The 19,336-nt window shown below is 39.5% G+C and overlaps 2 protein-coding genes across 4 annotated transcripts in view; both read left to right on the forward strand.

The window, feature by feature from the left end:
• The window catches only part of LOC102235687 (ribosomal protein S6 kinase alpha-1), a 50,186-nt gene extending 42,946 nt beyond the window's left edge, over positions 1 to 7,240 (forward strand). For all 3 annotated transcript variants that reach the window (XM_023352775.1, XM_023352776.1, XM_014473997.2), the window contains 15 exons: positions 185 to 222; positions 637 to 779; positions 890 to 960; positions 1,074 to 1,162; positions 1,287 to 1,351; positions 1,449 to 1,551; positions 1,631 to 1,758; positions 2,897 to 3,022; positions 3,170 to 3,259; positions 3,345 to 3,503; positions 4,224 to 4,385; positions 4,464 to 4,540; positions 4,619 to 4,736; positions 4,817 to 4,954; positions 5,525 to 7,240. In XM_023352775.1, coding sequence (XP_023208543.1) covers positions 185 to 222; positions 637 to 779; positions 890 to 960; positions 1,074 to 1,162; positions 1,287 to 1,351; positions 1,449 to 1,551; positions 1,631 to 1,758; positions 2,897 to 3,022; positions 3,170 to 3,259; positions 3,345 to 3,503; positions 4,224 to 4,385; positions 4,464 to 4,540; positions 4,619 to 4,736; positions 4,817 to 4,954; positions 5,525 to 5,647 — 1,630 coding nt within the window. In that variant the 3' untranslated portion in view covers positions 5,648 to 7,240. The remainder of the gene's footprint in view (positions 1 to 184; positions 223 to 636; positions 780 to 889; positions 961 to 1,073; positions 1,163 to 1,286; positions 1,352 to 1,448; positions 1,552 to 1,630; positions 1,759 to 2,896; positions 3,023 to 3,169; positions 3,260 to 3,344; positions 3,504 to 4,223; positions 4,386 to 4,463; positions 4,541 to 4,618; positions 4,737 to 4,816; positions 4,955 to 5,524) is intronic.
• Positions 7,241 to 12,373: 5,133 nt separating this feature from the next.
• On the forward strand, positions 12,374 to 18,208 carry trnp1 (TMF1-regulated nuclear protein 1). The gene has a single exon (XM_005812774.3). The coding sequence runs from the start codon at positions 13,591 to 13,593 to the stop codon at positions 14,272 to 14,274; it is 684 nt and encodes a 227-aa protein (XP_005812831.1). The 5' UTR covers positions 12,374 to 13,590; the 3' UTR covers positions 14,275 to 18,208.
• The last annotated feature ends 1,128 nt before the right edge of the window (positions 18,209 to 19,336 follow it).

Below are 19,336 nucleotides of genomic sequence, written 5' to 3' on the forward strand. Positions count from 1 at the left end.
GGGTAGAAATGTCACTAAGCATTTTTCTACGTTATTAATATTTGATAAATCAAGGGCTGTCTGTATATAACTTTCCAAACCAATTCTTGTCAAGCTGTTGTGTGTTTCTTGTTCCCCCTGGAGTTGTTTGCTTCTCAGTTTTTGAATGTCTCATTTTGATTCTGGATATTGTGTGTTTTCTTAGTATCCTTCTGGATGAGGAAGGACATATCAAACTCACAGGTGAGTCTCCTGTCTGCTCCTTCACCTTTCAGTATTTAATTAGTGCACACCCCAGTGACCTTCAGCAGTCACAGTGCAGTGGTAAACTTATCAGCATGCAGTTTCCATTGTTAATTATTACACTTTATCTTATTGTCAGTCTGGGTTCTGCTGCCATTTACAGCTTTGAAGAAGTGATATATGGTACACGGACCTGTCTTTCAGTAGGCCAATATATCTTTAAACCTTTTTTATGTGCTTTGAAAAATGCGTTTTAATCTAAATTAAAACTGTCAGAAATGTATATACATTTCCCTTTTTGACTTGAATTATTGAAACTTTCTGAAAATATTCTAATTCAGTGAGATGCAGCTGTTAATCAGTTATATTCTGCAGCCTGTAAATGTTTTAAAAATTGTTTTGTGTTTACTCCAGATTTCGGCTTGTGCAAAGAGGCCATCGATCATGAGAAGAAGGCTTATTCGTTCTGTGGTACTGTCGAATACATGGCGCCTGAGGTTGTAAACAGGCAGGGCCACATCCACAGCGCTGACTGGTGGTCGTTTGGGGTACTGATGGTGAGGAGATTGAAAGAAAAGAATGTTCTTGGGGTTATTAAAAACCTGTTTAAGTATTTTTTTTTCTAAATGTTTCTTCATGTATGCTGACTGAAAGTTTCTTCTGGTAGTTTGAGATGCTGACAGGATCTCTGCCGTTTCAAGGGAAGGACCGCAAAGAAACGATGAATCTTATCCTGAAGTGAGTAAAATCAGTTGACCGGAATATTTGTGCACTAGTTCCTGTTGTCACATACTGTCGGTCCGCCACAGGGTGCAATAATTAAAGCTGTTCCGTATGTTTCTCTCCTGCAGGGCACGCCTAGGAATGCCTCAGTTCCTAAGTGCAGAAGCCCAGTCTCTGCTCAGGGCTTTGTTCAAGAGAAACCCTGCCAACAGACTGGGTTAGTTGATCAAGAACATGGTTTTCACCAAAGGCAGAATTTCTGACACAGTTTGAGAAAAGGGTTATTTAGATCTGTATTTGCAGTCGCTTGATGCTGCGAAAATGTTCTGTTGTGCTTCTAGGCTCGGGCGCTGACGGTGCAGAGGAGATAAAGCGACACGGCTTCTTCTCCACTATAGACTGGAATGTGTGTTTGTGCTCCTGAGGACATTTAAATTGCACGTAGATTTCTGAAAATGGTTCTCGAATCATCAGAGGTAACAAAAAATATCAATTTTCCTCAGAAACTCTTCCGAAGGGAAATAAAACCTCCATTCAGGCCAGCTGTCGCCTGCCCAGATGACACCTTCTACTTTGACTCAGAGTTTACTTCCCGCACACCCAAAGGTCAGAATTTAGTTATAGCGTGATGCGACAGCCAGTAAAGTCATACGTTTTATTTGATGGATCTCATATCATGTTCCAGACTCTCCTGGTGTGCCGCCCAGTGCTGGAGCTCATCAGCTGTTTAGAGGCTTCAGCTTTGTTGCATCCACTCTGTTGGAGGAGGAAGGCTCAGTAGAGCCGCCGCAGCCGCCACACCCAGTGGTCCAGGTCAGCTGTCAGCAGTAAAAGCACGTGTTTTTATTCAGCATTGTGTAACACTGTGAGAGAAATCATGAGAAAGAACGAGTGAAAAGCTAAGGTGAATATTTTGTCTAAAAGTAGATTCCTTCATAGAGATGCCAACATGCCTGCAGAACCGTTCTGCCCCAGATAGAGATGACAGAAATAAACGTCTGTATATTTTACCTGAACTGAATCCCAACTTCTGCAGCTAAAACAGTGATGAAGCAAAATAACAAATCTAAACATGGCTGCTTAGATGTTATCAGCCTTAAAAATTCATATGATCCCAAATTGCTCCCAGCATTTAGAAGAGGAGTAATTTTTATTTAGTCTTTTCCAGGAGTGCTTAACTAAGGGGGGGAAAATTACATGAAACTATTTATATTTTTGTGCATCACTTCTGCATTAATAAATTAATATAATAAAAAAAACTTTACAATCTCTTTGTTCTAAAACTCTAATTTGCTTTAATTGACATTTTTGCTGCAATAATTGAAAAATAGTTGCATAAATGTATTAGGATAAAGTAGATTTTCTGAAATGAGCTTACTGGAGAGAAGTTGGCAAATGAATTAACATAACTTCTCCTTTATTCTGTGTTTAAAAAAAGCTTAAAATATAGTCCCTTGCAAAATTTCCCCTCTGTGGGACAATAATTTTATGTATTTCTATTCTAAACTAGAATAGAAATTAGTCCCAGTCCTCTGTATTCAACTGTACTTTATTTCAATTTTGTGCAATAGAGTAATTAATGAATTATTGTGACGTTAATGGAAAATTATGCATGCTTTTAACTATATGTTTTTATTTATTTTATTCCTCTGCTGCAAATCTATTGTATACGTTTCCAAAATATTAGTTTAACAATTACTGTAGTTTTAGTATTTTAAAACCAATATTTTAGACCCTGGTGCTTGGATGCATAAATGATCATTTTTAATAAGATGCTAATCCCTGATGAACACTAATTAACAGCAGGCAGTGGGTTCAGAGCAGCAGCTGGAGTAGCTGCCAAAAAAAAAAAAAACCTCTTCCTCAGATCCATCAACGTCCTCCGCCCTTGTCAGCTCTGTCAGCCTGTCACTCCTCCGCTACTCTTCAAGCTTCATCTCTCTCTCTGCAGCAGCTGCACGGGAAAAACCTCCTGTTCAGCGACGGGTACGTCCTCAAGGAGGACATCGGCATGGGCTCATTCTCCGTCTGCAAGCGCTGCGTCCACAAAGCCACCAACACTGAGTATGCTGTCAAGGTATGAATAGATTCAGGAAACAAAAGAACAACCTGCCATTTAACGGCTGAGGAAGCACATCAAAACTAAACTGAAGTAGAAGAATGTGATCCAAATGTTTTTCCGTTTGTTAAAAGAGGAATCTCATGCTATAAATGTTTACTTCAGGTGATTGACAAGACCAACACAGATCCGTCGGAGGAAATAGAGATCCTGCTTCGATATGGACAGCACCCCAACATCATAACGCTGAAGGATGTGGGTCTAAATCAACACCCGATGCTCTTACTTCTTTTTAAAAGTGGAGATCTTCTCGGTGTGTGAAACCTTGTTCTTGTTTCAGGTGTATGACAACGGGAAGCAGGTGTTCATGGTGACGGAGCTGATGCGCGGCGGAGAGCTGCTGGATCGGATCCTGAAGCAGAAGTTTTTCTCAGAGCGGGAGGCCAGCGCTGTGCTTCATACCATCACAAAGACTGTGGAGTACCTCCACTCCCAGGGGGTGAGCCTGGCCTGACATGCTGACCTTTTCATCCAGTCACTGAGTCAGGCTTCAAATTCAAACAAAATACATAATCAGTCTAAAAAAAAAAGCACAATAATGTAATTTAAGTCCAAAACTTATTTCAGAGGATTTTATTCACCTCCTAATTAGGACTGTTAACGTGTGAACACACGCAATTAATCTAAAAAAAATTAACATTTTAATATTACTTAGTGCAGATTCTTTGTTGAACTCTTAAATGGATTCTGCTTCTCTTATCATCTCAAGATTACGGTTATTTTTCTATTAAACTTTTTCCTTTCACTCAGTTTTCTATTAAAAGTGCTTGGATCTGGTTCTCTGCAGCAGCTCATGTAGCAGTTGCCTTGTACAGCTCACCCACTTCACCATGGAGGCTCTCAGTAACTGCCAGCTCTTGTTGGTTGTAACATTTGTGCTAAAATTCCTGTTTTGTAAAATTTGAATTTACAGAGAAGATTAGTATTGGGTTCTCATTACATCTGAGCCTTAATCAGAAATTAACAGACATGTGCTTAGAATGTGTGATTCTGTGTGTAATAAATTTGTATATCAGTTTTTTTTTTACTAAATCATGACAATAAATTATCTATTTGAGGACACTATTCTGCTGAGTTGACCTCTGTAACTTGCCTTCTGTCTCTCCTCTGCTTTTTAAAAATTATTATTTCTCCATTCTTGTATCCTCTTGTTTTCCAGGTTGTGCACAGAGACCTGAAGCCCAGCAACATCCTCTACGTTGACGAATCAGGAAATCCAGAGTCCATCAGGATCTGCGACTTTGGCTTTGCGAAGCAGCTGCGCGCCAACAACGGCCTGCTGATGACCCCGTGCTACACTGCTAACTTTGTAGCTCCTGAAGTGAGCGGATCACAAGTACAAGATGCTCTTTAAATGCAGTTTATCTAAAATGTAATGCATGATGATATGGGCTTCCAGGTGTTGAAGCGTCAAGGCTACGATGAAGGATGCGACATCTGGAGTCTGGGAGTCTTACTGTACACCATGCTGGCTGGGTGAGTACTCCTTTATCTGTGTTTTTCTCTCCTTTCACTGCTCTTTTTACTCACTGCCTTTTTTCTTACTTCCACCAGCTTCACTCCATTTGCCAACGGGCCGGAGGACACTCCTAATGAGATCCTGGGCAGGATAGGGAGTGGTCACTTCAGCCTGGCTGGAGGGAACTGGAACACTGTGTCTGATGCTGCTAAGGTAGAGCTCAGACCTCAAACATTTAGTCACATATTTCAGTCTCTGTGGTGCCCATTCTCATCCTGTTTGGACACTTCCAGGACCTTGTGTCCAAGATGCTCCATGTGGATCCTCACCAGAGACTGACTGCTAAGCAGGTCCTCAGGCACCCCTGGATCGTCCAGAGGGACAAGCTGCCCAACAGCCAGCTCCCTCACCAGGACCCCAAACTGGTCAAGGTAACAACTCAGTGGTTTGCCTACATTTAAAGTTCCACAGCAATTCAGTTGAGTTTATTTATGTAGCGCCAATTCACAGCAAAATGTCATCTCAAGGCTTTTTATGATACAAAAATAATTTCTATTCAATCATGCATGCACTCCAATTGATCCTACCAGTTACATTTACTCAGTTACATTTATTTGGGCAATGTTTTGGAATAAATGTACTTTTAGTAGTGTTTTTACTGCACTGTATTTTTTACTTTTGCTTGAGTAATTTTATGACATATTTCTATTCTTGAGTAAAATTTCTGAATTCTCTACCCACTGAGTAACTTCACTGAATGTTAGGTTTGATCAGTTACTCAGTATTTGAGTAGACTTTTTGCCGAATACTTTGAGTAATTTCTTGGAGGTTACTTTTTACTTCTACTTGAGTAAAAATATGTGGAAGTCTTAGCTGAGTACAATTTTTAGCTACTCTATCCATTTGTTTATCAAACAGAAAATTATTCTCAATTGGTAATTCGGTAGATTTAGATCTGATTTCCATATTTCGAACATTAGTAACCTCTTCACTGTTCTCAGGGAGCGATGGCAGCCACCTACTCCGCCCTGAAGAACTCCCAGCCCACTCCAGAGCTCAAACCCATCGAGAGTTCCTTCCTCGCCCAGCGGCGTGTCAAGAAGCTGCCCTCCACCTCCCTGTAGCGACTTAAAAAGAAAAAAAATAAATAAATAAAAAACCAGCCGTCCCGCTCAACGGAGCCTGATTTTTAAAACCAACTTCAAAAGGCTCCAAACCAGCCCAGTCAGCTTGCTCTGGGACGTAGCGTCCAGCCGCCAAAAACCAGCCAAGGAACACCGACTGTGGTCCTGCCCGCGTCTCGTAACATCACGTTCTCCTGCTCTCACTGTCGTCCTCTGTGTGTGTGGGCTCGTCGGCTGCTGGGAGCCCGTGGATTCAGAGTGGTAAAAGATCTGGATGGTGAATGAAAGCGATGAGGACGCGGGGGGTGGGTGTTTAACAGCGGGGGGCGGGGCGTTTTGGGAATGACACGTTTGGATGACCGGCGACAGAGCAGATGCAGCCGATGAAAGTTTTCTCTCCTGATCATTGTTGTAATTAGTTCCTGCTGCACGCTTGTCTGTCGGCCTGTTCAGTTGTCTGCTTTTCTTCTTCTTTTGAAGCTTTATATTCCTTGTTGTGCTGCCAAATCGATGTGCTGACAGCACAGAGCCACAGTATTGTCCAACTGCTGTAACCGTTTTTTTTTTTTCTTCTTCTTCAAAGAGCAGAATTAAAATGTTAAGTATTTTTTGGTGGGGCTCTGGTTCAACCAGAACATTATGGATTCTGGGAAATGTTTTGGGTTGATGTTGATCTCAATTTGTTTGGTTTTACAGACCGTGTGGGGGTGTGTGTGTGTGTGAGTGAGTGTGAATTGCATGACTTGCAGTGTGTGTCGGTTCTGTCTGCAGAGTCATGTGCATGGTGATGTGAAAATGTCATGTGGCTTCTTTGTTTTGCTGCTTTCTCTCTCTGCTTGGTTAATAAAAAAAAGTCTCCTATTTTTATGACTATAAACTAGTGAAATAGTTGGCTTTCTGTGAAAGAAAATCTGCCCATGGAACAATGTGGCATGTTGAAATCTGTTCAATGCTTTGGTTTCTCGTTTATTCCACTGTTTCTTGGATAATGAATATTGAAAGCTGTTTATTGTGTTGGCTGCTTTTGTTGTTGTTTGTGGGGTTTTTTGCTTTTTGTCTCCAGAAACGAAATGGTTTAAAATAGTGAAGACATGCTGAGCAGATCACAGCCTACAGGTCTCTTCTTATGTTGTAAGAATGTAAAAGGGACACTTACTGCTGTCCTGATTTAACTGAGCACTCAAACACAACTGGCTGATAAAGCCACACACTCCTTCTCCTTACCTTTTCTTTTCCATTTATCATATTTGAATTTCATTCTTTTTTTTTTGTTTGTTTTACCACTTCCATCACAATAAATCGGTAATCTGTCAATCTTTCCTGAATCACTTCCTGAGTCACGTCGTTCTCTCAGCTCTTTGCCTGCAGGTGAGACTCTTGCATTATAATGTGATTTTAAAAGGACAGACCTGTAAGGCTAGATATGTTAAGAACAAGCTGTCTTACCTCAAAAGGGATCAAGGTTCTGTTGTAATTCTTGTTTGGCAAAATGCTCATTCTTTTGACTGATGGCATTGTGGGAAGATGTTATTGTATGATAAAGATGAAGATTTTTATATCTTATAAAATAAAAAACGGAGTTGCTATGACAAACTGACTTGGTTCTTTTGTAGTTTTATCTTTAAATCCAATTATATGTATTTCCATGTAGACAATAAAAGCGTAATGTTTCTTTTAAAGAATGTGAAGTGTTTCTGTCATGGATGACCTCTGCACCCTAGGAGTATTTAGTTTTTTTTATTTTGTAGCCTGAAATTCACAATTTTCTGGTTGTAATGTGAAAAATGTAAGATAAGAAAAATGATTGCATTAAACAAAAATAATTCTGATATAACTATAGCAAGATATATTCCAAATCTTAAGATATGATTTCATGTTTATATTTTAAGGCCTCTAGATGTGTCGTATCAGTGTATTTTTTATTTATTTTTTTAGGAGCCAAAATGAAAAACCATGTCTTTCCACTGATGACCACTAGAGGGAGACAAAGGGCAGTGCTTGAATTTTGAAAATCTAGGCCTATGAAGTTTACCGTATTCCTGATGAACAGAGAGCTTTCAAAAACTGAAACTACTGTGTTGATTAACTCGGTTACATTTAGTTTATTGAAATAGTGGCTCAGTGGGAAGAGAAGTCATTTTGCAATCCAAAAGTTTTAGATTTGTTTCCAGTTTCCTCCTGCCACATTTCTATGTGCCCCTTGGCAAGGCACTTAACCCCAATTTGCTTTTTGCTATGTGTATCAGTGGATGAATGTGTGCTTGCTTGTGAGTGTGGATGAGTGAATATGGCTTTAGTGTAAAGCACTCTGAGTGGTTTTATCATTTATTAAGCTTACTGGTGTGTTTTTAGGATTCTCTCATGGTTGTTGCAACAGGATTTACAGTAGAGTAGAATCATGTAAAATCATGGTGTTCTTGCACAGTGGAAGCAGCTTGTAATAATAATGTGAAGAAATGTTTTCAGCATGTTTTCATTGAATTTTAGCTTTCATCAGAATGTAGCTGCTCAATCTTATTCTTTCCCTTCCAGCCTAAAAGTTATCACATATTTCTACCCGCTGCTACCTGTCTCTGTATGCACAGCAGCAGGTCCTTATATAACTGGCATCTGAGTAACTGCTGCTCATATTGCGGGGGCACTTATAGAGCATTCTGAAATCGTTTGTGCTGAGCAGATGTACGTCAACATTTCATGAAATAAATGCCTGTGTCTGTCCTCAGACAGCAATGCTCACTTTATATGCCTCCGCTGGGCCCTGCTCTCTGTGCACTGACGTCATTGTGCCAGTAACTCACACTGCAATGAATGACTTCCAGCTCTTTTACGCCCGCTCCCACTCACACACGTGCATGCAGGCTGACTGACTCAGCCTGCTGCTGCAGCAGGAACAGAAAACTGATATTGATTACAGGGCAGTGGAAAAGGAACACCATTGTTTGTCTGCCATCTCAGGAAGAATAGGAAAGTGGTGCATTTTATTTATTTATTTATTTGCTTGTCTCCTTTGTTTATCAGTCTGTTTTCTTCAAGTTCTGTAACAGTGGAAGTGGGTGGATGTCAGAGAGGATGCTTGTCTGATAAGCTGTTGAAGGAACACTTTGGAGGACATTATTGCTGTTTAATGATGTCTCAACAGTTGAAACATTTTTCTCTTGCTGATGTAAGTTAAGATTCCAGCATGCTGTACATAAAGCTGAGTATTTATGCTGTGTGCTGCTCAATATCCCACTGCAGCACACAGTTATTTGGTAACTTATTAGGTTTATAGTCTTGGCAATTGTTACCCATAATTCATTTTTACTTGCACAAACAACACTTCTGTGTAGCTAAACCTCAACTGGCATTACTGGAAGCAAATAACTTTTTTGTCCCTGCATTACCCACAGTAGATTCCTGTGATATATAGCAAGTTACATGTTATACATGGCATGACAACTAAACTGCCTGAACACATTTCAGCAACAATGCAGTTCAAAGTCCTTTACATGATGCAATCCTAACACAATCAACAAACAAAAACATCATAATACAGTGGCAAAATAAAAATAAGTAAGGAAAAAATAAAACTAATGATTTTCTAGTTATTGTTAACCAAAGGCAGGTCTAAACAGTCTTAGTTAAAGGAACTAATTTTTTTAACTATTTTTGAAGTTTCTTCCAGATTAGAGGTGGATAAAAACTGAATGCTGCTTCTCCATGTTCTCCTGAGAGGTCTGGAAGATTGATACAACAAAAGATCCTTGATGTATTTTGGAGCTAAGTCGTTCAGTGATTTATAAACCAACAGAAATATTTTAAAGTCTATTTTTGAGCTCCATGCAGCCAGTGGAAGGACTTCAAACTGGGTTGATGTGCTCTATCTTCCTGGTTTTGGTGAGAACGCCAGCAGCAGCGTTCTGGATCAGCTTCAGTTAAACGCATGGGTGAGTTTCTCTAGATATTGCTGGGACATCCGTCCTTTAATCCCGAAAATGTTCTTCAGGTGGTAGAAGACCAACTTTGTTAATTCAGAAACCATGTACAATTTACCATCCACTTCACAAGTTCCAATAAAATACAGTCGTTTACAGTTGCAATGTAACAAAATAGGAATACTACAGGCACTGTATCTATTGAGTTCATAAAAACAAAAGTTGATCTGGTATCTATATTCCTGCTATGCTTCTTCTTATCCTTTTCCCTGAAGGCTTCTTACTTATTTATCCAACTGGATTATGTAACAGTCTCACTACAAGACTACTAAGTACTCTGCTGCACATTTCTGGTGTTTCAGATGGACAACAGAGAAGAAAAAAACCGTGTCAGCCAGAGATAATGCATCATCCTCCACATGTGCATGCTCAAAATACAAACACATGACAGATTAAAGTAATCTAGAACAGAGAGTTTGGTTTGAGGAGTGGAGGCTTTCACGTCAGTTTTAGTTAGGAAGGGATAAATGGGAGATTTGTGAGTTGGGATGGAAATAATTGTATTTTAAGAAGGATTTGGCACATGAGAGTAATTGCACATTATCATGGAAAATGTACCATGTAATTGTTTTTCCTGAAGCTTTCAGGGGTTTGCAGGAAAACTGAATCTTAACACAGATTTTTGACATGGTAGAAGCTGATGAGTTATGATATACAGCAAACAGATCAGTTTCATTACCAATCAAAAATCGTTTTTCTGTAGGCCGAGTTTTATCACACATTTAAAGAAAGGAGGATACTTTGAATCTGAAAAAGTAATAAACAATGTGATCAGCTATGAGCTTTATTACTTCAGCTTTATTGTCATGCAATATGAAAAAAACAAAGCAGAAGAAGAAATGTTATCAATTCTTTTACAAGAGAAAAACTGATGGTTGTGTAAGTAGGAAATAGAAATTTTACAGTAAAATCTAAGCAGATCTGAGGTCTACTCTTGAAAAAGGTTTGCTGCTCTCCAGGGAGTTTAAATTTATGCTCTGAAAGATGAAGTCAATGCTCAATGACTGACTGGTGGAGTACTGTATTTCTTCTTTATTTATTTATTTATTTATTTATTTATTTATTTGTCTTTTTAAGCAGGCGTGTTACAGGCAGTGTTCAGAAAATAAGTATTTGTGCATGTCTACGTATTCCATTAAAAGTTAAAGAAATCTTTCTGCATATATATTTCATGACACCTGAAGCTTTTAGAAAAGTGCAGCTTATATATATGTTCACAGTTTTTTCTTTTCAAAGTAATTTGGTGCAGCTTGTGTTCAGGTGTGCTCAGTAGTTTGGAAATTATGTTAGTCAACCTGAGCTATCACAACAGCTCTGTTTGGCTAGTGGTTAAAAAATTTATTACCACCAAATCTTACGATCTCAATCCAGTTTCCAGGGAATGAGTCATCATGAGGGCTTGTTCAGCCAATCAAAAGCAGACTTTGGAAACCTTTGTCACACTAAAACATTTTTATGCCTGGTGTTGCTTTGACATTCAATGCTTCAGATATCTTTCTACTGAATAAAGTGCAGGATATAAAGCCTTTATCTATGGTTAAATATATTATAAATTCTGGATTATTTTAAAAGCTTTCCTATATTTAGAAATTAGCTAAATAAGATCATTCATATAAGATATACTTTGCTATGCTGACTTCCATCTAGGCTTGACATCCAGAGAGAAGAATACTTCAAGGTCACAAAACGTTTTTATTCTGAAGGTTCAGAACGCCATCGATGGATAATAAAAGGTTCTGCAGTTAAATCTGAAAGGTTCTGATGGGAAAGCAGTTCCTGTAGTCAGATCTGGGTTTGTGTTCATGATTTTTAATGAAACCTTGCCATTAATTTAGTAACTCCTGGGTGCTGTGCAGCCACCTTGGCCTAAAATAAAAACATTTAAAACAAAACATTTGTAGAATGAATGAAAAGCTTTAGTTGAATTAAATTTGAATTGATTTTCTGCGTTACTGTATATGTATTCTTCCAATTTATTTCTTCTTTCTTTATTTTTCTGCCATCTGTATTTTCAGATGCTCACAGTCCATCCTCCCCTCTTTCTTTGCCTCATCTATTTTTTGCTGTTTTCTGTAATTCTCCTCCTTCACTCTGGAGATTAGTAAAGCTAAAAGCAAGAAGAGAGCAGCCGTAGCACTGACTAATGCAGCGCCGATCCTGAGATAAAAGCAAAGAGCTGAGTCCATGAAGACACATGCACACCAACCTCTGACCTGCTGAAAGCTTCATCTGTTTCCCTTCACCATGAAAGAAGACATTTATTGAAAACACTCATGGTTTAAAACACAGCAGCGTTTCCCCTCTTATCAGTCTTTTGTGTGTTTTAGTGAACTTGAGCTTTGCCTTACTTAATTCATCATCTGTGTCCTACAGCCAAATCAGTCAATATGTCTAGACTGAAGATAAGGTTAGCGTGTAGAGCCTATGGCAGAAAATTGAAAAATGAATTTAGTGAAGATGATGTAATGAGCTAGAGCCTGATCTGAGTAGCTCAAGTTCACATCCAGACACTTTGATGTAGATTATCCTGATGTTATATAAAGCAACGGATCAAACAGGCACTCTGCAGCATGTTGAAGTGAGCATGGTGCAATACTGTTAAAAAATTAACATAGATGGGGTTTTAGTCATTTTATTTTAGCTGCTTTTTCACAGACAAAAACATTATATAGCACCAAACTTCAGTATCAAAAATTGGGTGCACAGGTTTGAATTTATCGTTAATTGTCTCCAATCCAGACAGGAACAACATTAAACCTAAATGCACAAAAAATTGCTGTTCATCACAAATGAGACAGGCGTCTCTAAAAGCTAAAGGAATATAAATGTGGAGAAAAAAAATGTATCATTTTATTTGTCAAATAAACAAAAATGTTTCTACCTTCTCAATAAGAAGAGCAAACCATTATCAGCATTACAGAAACATTCTTATAACTCCAGATCAGCTTTAAGCATTTTTCCACAGACAAATTATCTTTGCTGATGAGCTTTGAGGTCTCCTAATCCACAGATCTCCTAATCCACAGATTCTCTGTCAAATTCAAAAAGATTGATATTACTTCCCATTAGAGGAAAAACGTTGGTCAAATTAAAATATTACTTCAAATCTAAATCTGCCAGAGGTATAATTTATTTTGACGTTAAGTTCACATACGTCCTCACAAACATCTGGATTGGTATACCTCAGGAATTTGCAGAGAATATACTTTTGGTAGCCAGCAGCAAACATCTGGAATAATTCTGACAGAATGTGTGACCATCCTTCGTGACAGAAACGGTAGAGATTAGTTAATTTTCTGGCAACAACTAGCTTTTAAGAATAATCCACAAATTTTGAATTGGGCTGAGGTCAGTAGCAATCTGATTCGTCTCTGTGAAAAACATATCTGGTGACTTTGTTTAGATTTGTTTGAGATGATTTTTCATGATCTTTTAGTGAAAGAAAGACGGCTTTTTGTTGAGCAAGAGAGTGTGATGGAGTAGTGGCAATGAGCAGTAATGCTGTGTAATCAACTGATTAAGGGAGAGATAAAGTGGAGCATCACCCCTCCCTCCTGCTCTTGGCAGCTGATGTCAAGACTGTGTTGCTATGGGCAACCGTCCAGGCAAGAGAGAGGAAAATGGAGACACCACCTGGTGTGCAGGATGGCAACAGAGAGGCTGAGAGAACAGAAGGGAAGAAACATCATGTCAGAAGGACAATGAAGTCAAATTCTGAAAGCGGAGCTCAGGATGATGACGAGAGAGTCAGACGGAGGACACTCAGCCTGCCAGCATCAGCAGCCGGGAGGAAGGCTGGCCAATCACCAGCTGACATGCTCAGAAATTCAGGAGCCAATGAAATGCCAGCAGGCGCCCTCCACAGCACAACAACTCGGGTGCAGAGGCTGCACAATCTGAGCTCGGATGTCTTATTAATGAATGGAGCTCTTCCTGGGCTGCATCGCTGCACGTCTCTGAAACGGGAGGATGGAGAGGAAAATCAGCAAAGATGGAGGGAAAAACGGTGCCAAGGCTGTGAGAGGACGGCGAACAAACCCAGAGAGCCCCGATGAAGGCTCGGCTGAGGACGTGGCAGCAGCTTTTAAAGGGACGGACTCCCATCCTGATCTCCACCTGCCGGACTCCTCGTCCCCATCACCCTCCTCCTCCTCCCCTCTTCCTCAGCCCGCCATGCCTCCTTCCGTGTCTGCCTCTGCTCTCCTGGCTCTGGCGTCTCCAGCAACCAGGCGGTCCATCTCCATGGGAGACTTTCGGAGGGTAACAGGGGCTCTCCTGGCCGGTTCCGATCCCCCGTCCACTTCTGCCACGGCCCCCTCCTCCAAACTGGTCACCCCCAGCTCCAGCATGGAGTTCGAGGCGGCCCGGCGGCGCCTGCTGGAGGTGGAGGAGCGGCAGCGGGTCATCAGGGAGATGGAGCGGCGGCTGGAGGAGCTCAGGGAGATGTTTGTGCGCTCTGAGCAGCAGGTGGTGGTTCACGGGGAGCTGGTGTCGCGGATAACCGGTGCAGCCCAGCAGGGTGAGCTGTACGTGGCGGAGAACACCCAGCGGGTGAAGAAAGGCTTGAAGTTCAAGAAGCATCGACCCACCATCGTGTTTTCCTCCATGCTCGGACTGCGCACGTGCCTCCCCTGGCCTGTGAAGCTCAAATAGGACGTCAGATACTTACATTTCACCCATGATATTAGAAATGTGCTTTACATTAAATAGTGAGGGGTGGAGCTCCATCCCTTAGCTCTCAGTGACACTGCTCTCCAGTTACAACCTTACTGCTCTTGAATCCTGAGGCTGGTCCTTCAGGGGTTAGAGTGCCTAAATATCACAGAGGCCAGTAAAGGAGCTTCCGGTTCAGCAGATTTCTGGGGAAAACTCCCTGGCTAGCTGGCACCAGTGCATTGTGTACAGGATGTTGTTGTGTCCTAGTTGTTCTCATAGATTATTTGCTGCTTGCAGTAATTGTTAGTGCTTGCTTTTGAGATTCATGTCAAATTCATGATGCACAGATGAGTCAGGAGGATGTGGGAGGTGAGCTTCGCTCTGCTCTCTTATCAGGAGGTTCTGCTGCACTTTAACTTCTGCAGCAGTGAGGAGGCTTATGTAAGCTTATCGAAGAAGGGGCAACACAACAGTGTACATCACTGAACTATCTGCCTCTGCAGCTCATTAAGGGCAAAGTGAAGGACAGGAAGGTAAGATGAGACGTTTGCTGCACTGCTACATAAAACCTGTGTAGACAGATGCAGAAATAGAAAATGTAATTGTGGGAAATGACTGAAAAAATGTGCCTTGGCCTCTCTGAGACTGCTCATCCCACTGTCATAGCAGCACTAAGAAAAGACAGATAATAGGGAGACAAAATCATGCTGGGACACATCCACCTGTGGCCTCTTTTTATCCTGTCACCTAGCAACCATTTATCCCTCCATCCTAAATCCTCTTCCACAAAAAATGCAGAATGTATCCAGCTGAGAGCTCTGATTACACTACTGTGGCAGGGATTTAGTAAAACAAATGATAAACATCAAGATTTATTATTATTATTATTATTATTATTTCTGCTTCTGATGATCGGGGGTTAAATTTGAGTTACTCATGCATGCATCAGCTTGTAAATATTAGCTATGCTATCTCTGCTGTCTTAATGAAGAACAAGACGATGTTATAAGCTACAGATTTGCTTCTTAGAACGCAAATGTAACTTTAAGTGCACAAAGACCTCACTAATATGGAATTATAGTGGTAATTGCAGGTTTGACCAATTTATTCAAGTGTTTATTTACATCATGTTGCAGCATTATCTGTTAAGCACAAGACATTTGTCCCATTTTTTTTTATTTTTTTATTTCTATGCATGTTTTTGTCTTTGGATTAATAGTAATGTCCTTTTTGCATTGTGTTTCTCTCATTTGATCTGCACAGGTACTAATTACATCAGGGATGTCTCGTTTGGGCATTAACAGGTTATGGTAGTGATCCACACTCAGTCTAGGTTCACTGTTTGTTTGTCAGGGTAAAATGTCCTGACAAACACCCTTTTTTCTACAGCAACACAATCCCTGGTGGTGCTTTGTTACAGAGAACCTGCAGCCAGGCTGCACAACAGGGAGACACAAGCTTTGATTGTATCATCACTTTCACTAAATGATTCATTCCGTTTCTGATTTTTCTTCTTTTTATTTGCTTGCTTGCACAGATTTAATGGATGTATTAGAAGCATCCACTGTATGTACTTTTATAGAGTTAAGAGTAACAGAGGAAGACACTAATGGGAGACCAGGTTGCCTGTGTTTGAAAAAAATGAATTTATAAGAAAACTATGATGCATTTAAAGGATGTGAAGACTCACTACATCAGGCTGGTTCACTTCAGTAGGAACTGGATTTGGGTCATTGCTAATTTTGACTTGAAGGGCTTAAATTGGAGTTTGTCTGTGTTGCTTGGAAACACTTAAAGGAGCACTTGATCAAATAGTTTGTCAAACAATTTATTCACATTGTGGATCTGAGACTTTTTCAGAACAACATTAAAAGATACAAGTATTTCCATACTGACTGACATTTTAAAACAGTGACACAGCAGAATTTTGTATTTATTTTAGTTGGTTGTGTGTTTTATGATGACAAAAACAGATAAAAAAGATCAATTGGTACTGCATCCCAGCCAACATGTGCATGTCTGCCTCATATGGGTTTTACTCTGGTTAGACGGACCATTTAAATACAGTTTTATTGGCAATCCTGTTGGACACGCTATGCATGCGTTTGCTTAGTCCAAAATGAAAAGAAAATCAATTATCCAGGTCTCACATGGGTCCTACTTTTCCCCCAGAATTGTCTTATATAAAACCTATTTCAGTATTTCTCTGTAACCTGTGAGAAATCTTATCTGGCAACCCAGATCCCATTCAAATACTTACTGGGATGTTTGACTGAAAGTGTTTTTCAGTGTTAGATGCGGTGATGAACTGTTCTGATGATTTGTATTTTAGGAACATTTTTGTCAGAGAGGATCTTCAATTCATGATAGAACACATGAAATGGAAAGAAGTATAGTGTTGTTGTCATTGAACACAATGTTTAGAATATCCTTTTGTTTTTCCAAATTGTAACTAGAAAACGGTTATTTTGGGATTGGAACCATCCACCGATATGGGTGTTGACTTCAGAGGTAAACAAGTAGCCTGGTTGTCCTCTTGATTTTAAACCAGGAAGTTACTCATATTCTCCACTGCATTTCACTTTTCTATATGAAGCAAAGACTACATTAGAGAGAATTTAAAATTTAGCAGTGGTACTTGTGGTTTTAACCTGAGAACTGTTGTGAGAAATAGCTGGAGTGCCTCTTGATTCAAAGAAACTTGGTCAAGCCAAATGTTTCTTTTGACCTACTGATAGCCACGGCGTCTCTCTCCTTGAATGTTGATTAACGCCATTTAGTTAAGCATTATACATGCCCAAAGTTTAAAAAAAGAAGAAAAAAAGATGCTTTCTGGCTTTGTGCACAACTATACCAAACATTATTGTAGAACGGTTTTATTTAATAAAGAAGTCTGAAACATGTATTTATGCTCCTGTATATATAGAGCTACCTGTACATACAGTTAGCCTGATTTGCTGTTTGAGATATTTTTGTTTTGGTGTTTACAGAAAGGATGGTACTGACACAAACAGCTGGACAACATTTACATATGGGCCCCATATGGGTAGAAATTGACTGAACAATGGGTTAAAGATGGGACTGTATCTAGGTTACATACTGACTTAATTTTAATGTTTTGTTGGAGAAGAATATTGGAACCTATGTGGATTTTCTTTATGAGACCCAGTTAAGTCCCACATGATGTGCCTGAATTTTGTGGCCTCTGTGGGTTGGTTCCAAGTGGGTTCAGACTCACAACGCAGTCTAAGCAATCTTTCTATGGGGCCCACATATGCATGTTGATTGGGAACTATATATATATTTTTTTTAACCTGAGTGGGACTAAATAACTCAGTCATTCTTTGCTGTGGAACTGCACTTTTTATTTTCTGAATGGAAAAACATTTTTAAAAACACATTATCCAAAGATCTCTGGGCCCACTTGCAGAATGAATGTAATGTTGATTGTTGGGTGTTTCTGTATTTTTCCTGAAGACTGGAAATAGAAATATTATAATATTTCCATTTTGAACCTGTGGCTAGCATTTACTTTGATAAATCTGGAAACTGTTGCCACAGCTCTAGCTCATTTAGCCCTTTACTCACATCAACACTGACTAGCCACAGGCTCAAAACCACCTTTATGATGTTTAACACTTGAACGTTTGAATAATTCATGTTTACTTATGCATACCAGTTATTTATTGCTTTACAATTTGTATGATATTCTTATGATATGTTTAAAAGCTATAGCTTTTTTCCTCAGTTATTATTGACCAAGTGAGTACAATTAGAGCTTCACACTTCAGCATCATCTGTTTTTGATTATAAAAAAGCTTTATGATAAAATGTTAATTCATGTTCTGCTTTGGGTTCCTGCTTTGTTTAGTTTGCACCTATAAATGTCTGCACAATGCTAGACAATTATTAAAAGACTCCTCTCAAGCTCGTCTTTTGAAAGATTATTTGTTGGCAAATTGATGCAATTTATTAATAAATTAACTAAATAACATAACAAATAACAAAACCTTGTTTCAGATCTATATGTTTGGAGTAGGCAAACACAAAGGGTTAAATTTCACATGCATTGCTTGAGAGAGAAAAAGTCTCAGGACTATTTGGGTCATCTTGCAGCGTTTCACAGCAGCTTGCAGGGCATGGTCAGCAGAAAAAAGCTCTTTGACGTAACAAGATGCTGCACGCCAGAAGGAGCAAGCTGTAAAAGCTGCATCAGCCACAAAGATTTAGCAGGCCTTAAATTGTAATGCTGGCCCATTAAATCCCTTTCTCAGCTGATTGTTTGGTAAAAGGGGGTTCGATAAAACAGCAATGGGATGCAAATGGAAGAATTAATGGAAATGTTACCCACTTCTGAAAGCTCTTCATTGGAAGCGAGGGTTTATGAAGTTACATTAAGACGATTATGTCATTTTTCACAAGTATTAGCATTTACATGGAATTTACAGTTGAAGCCAAAATGTTTACACATCAAAATAAACGTTTAATGCTTTAGATCAGTTAGAATTACCTAAATACTGTTTTATGCATTCATATGTTCAAACAATTGCATGCAAATCTAAATATTATGGAAATGTCCAGCCATCACACTGTCCGGGAACCAGATGAGATGAACGAATGAACCAACCTGAGAACAAGAGCAAAAACCTTGAGAAAAAGCCGCTTCTGGAAAAGTGGTGCAATTTTCCAAGTCATGTTCCAAGTTAGGCTGAATGGCCACTCAGGAAGGAAGAGGTCATTACGCTGAAGGCAAGAAAAAATAGGGCCAAAGCCCTTAGTCTTGGATACATCATTTGTGGTCTGATAAAATATGAAATGAAAATTAAGAAAATTTAAGTGTTTACTCTTAATTCCTCACCTTTGGGCAATTTTTCCTTACCCAAAGGTGAGGAAAAATCGGTAATGTCTAAAAGTCAGAGTGAAAACAGTGAAGTATGTGAAAAATCTCAAAATATCTAGCAGGTGACAAATGGGATTTCCTAATGGACGATAATCCACCAAGGATTCCACCAAATTAGTCACAAAGAAGCTTGTGTGAGTATAAGAACTGACAAATTTA

Source organism: Xiphophorus maculatus, chromosome 19 (assembly GCF_002775205.1).
Source record: "Xiphophorus maculatus strain JP 163 A chromosome 19, X_maculatus-5.0-male, whole genome shotgun sequence".
Taxonomy (NCBI): domain Eukaryota; kingdom Metazoa; phylum Chordata; class Actinopteri; order Cyprinodontiformes; family Poeciliidae; genus Xiphophorus; species Xiphophorus maculatus.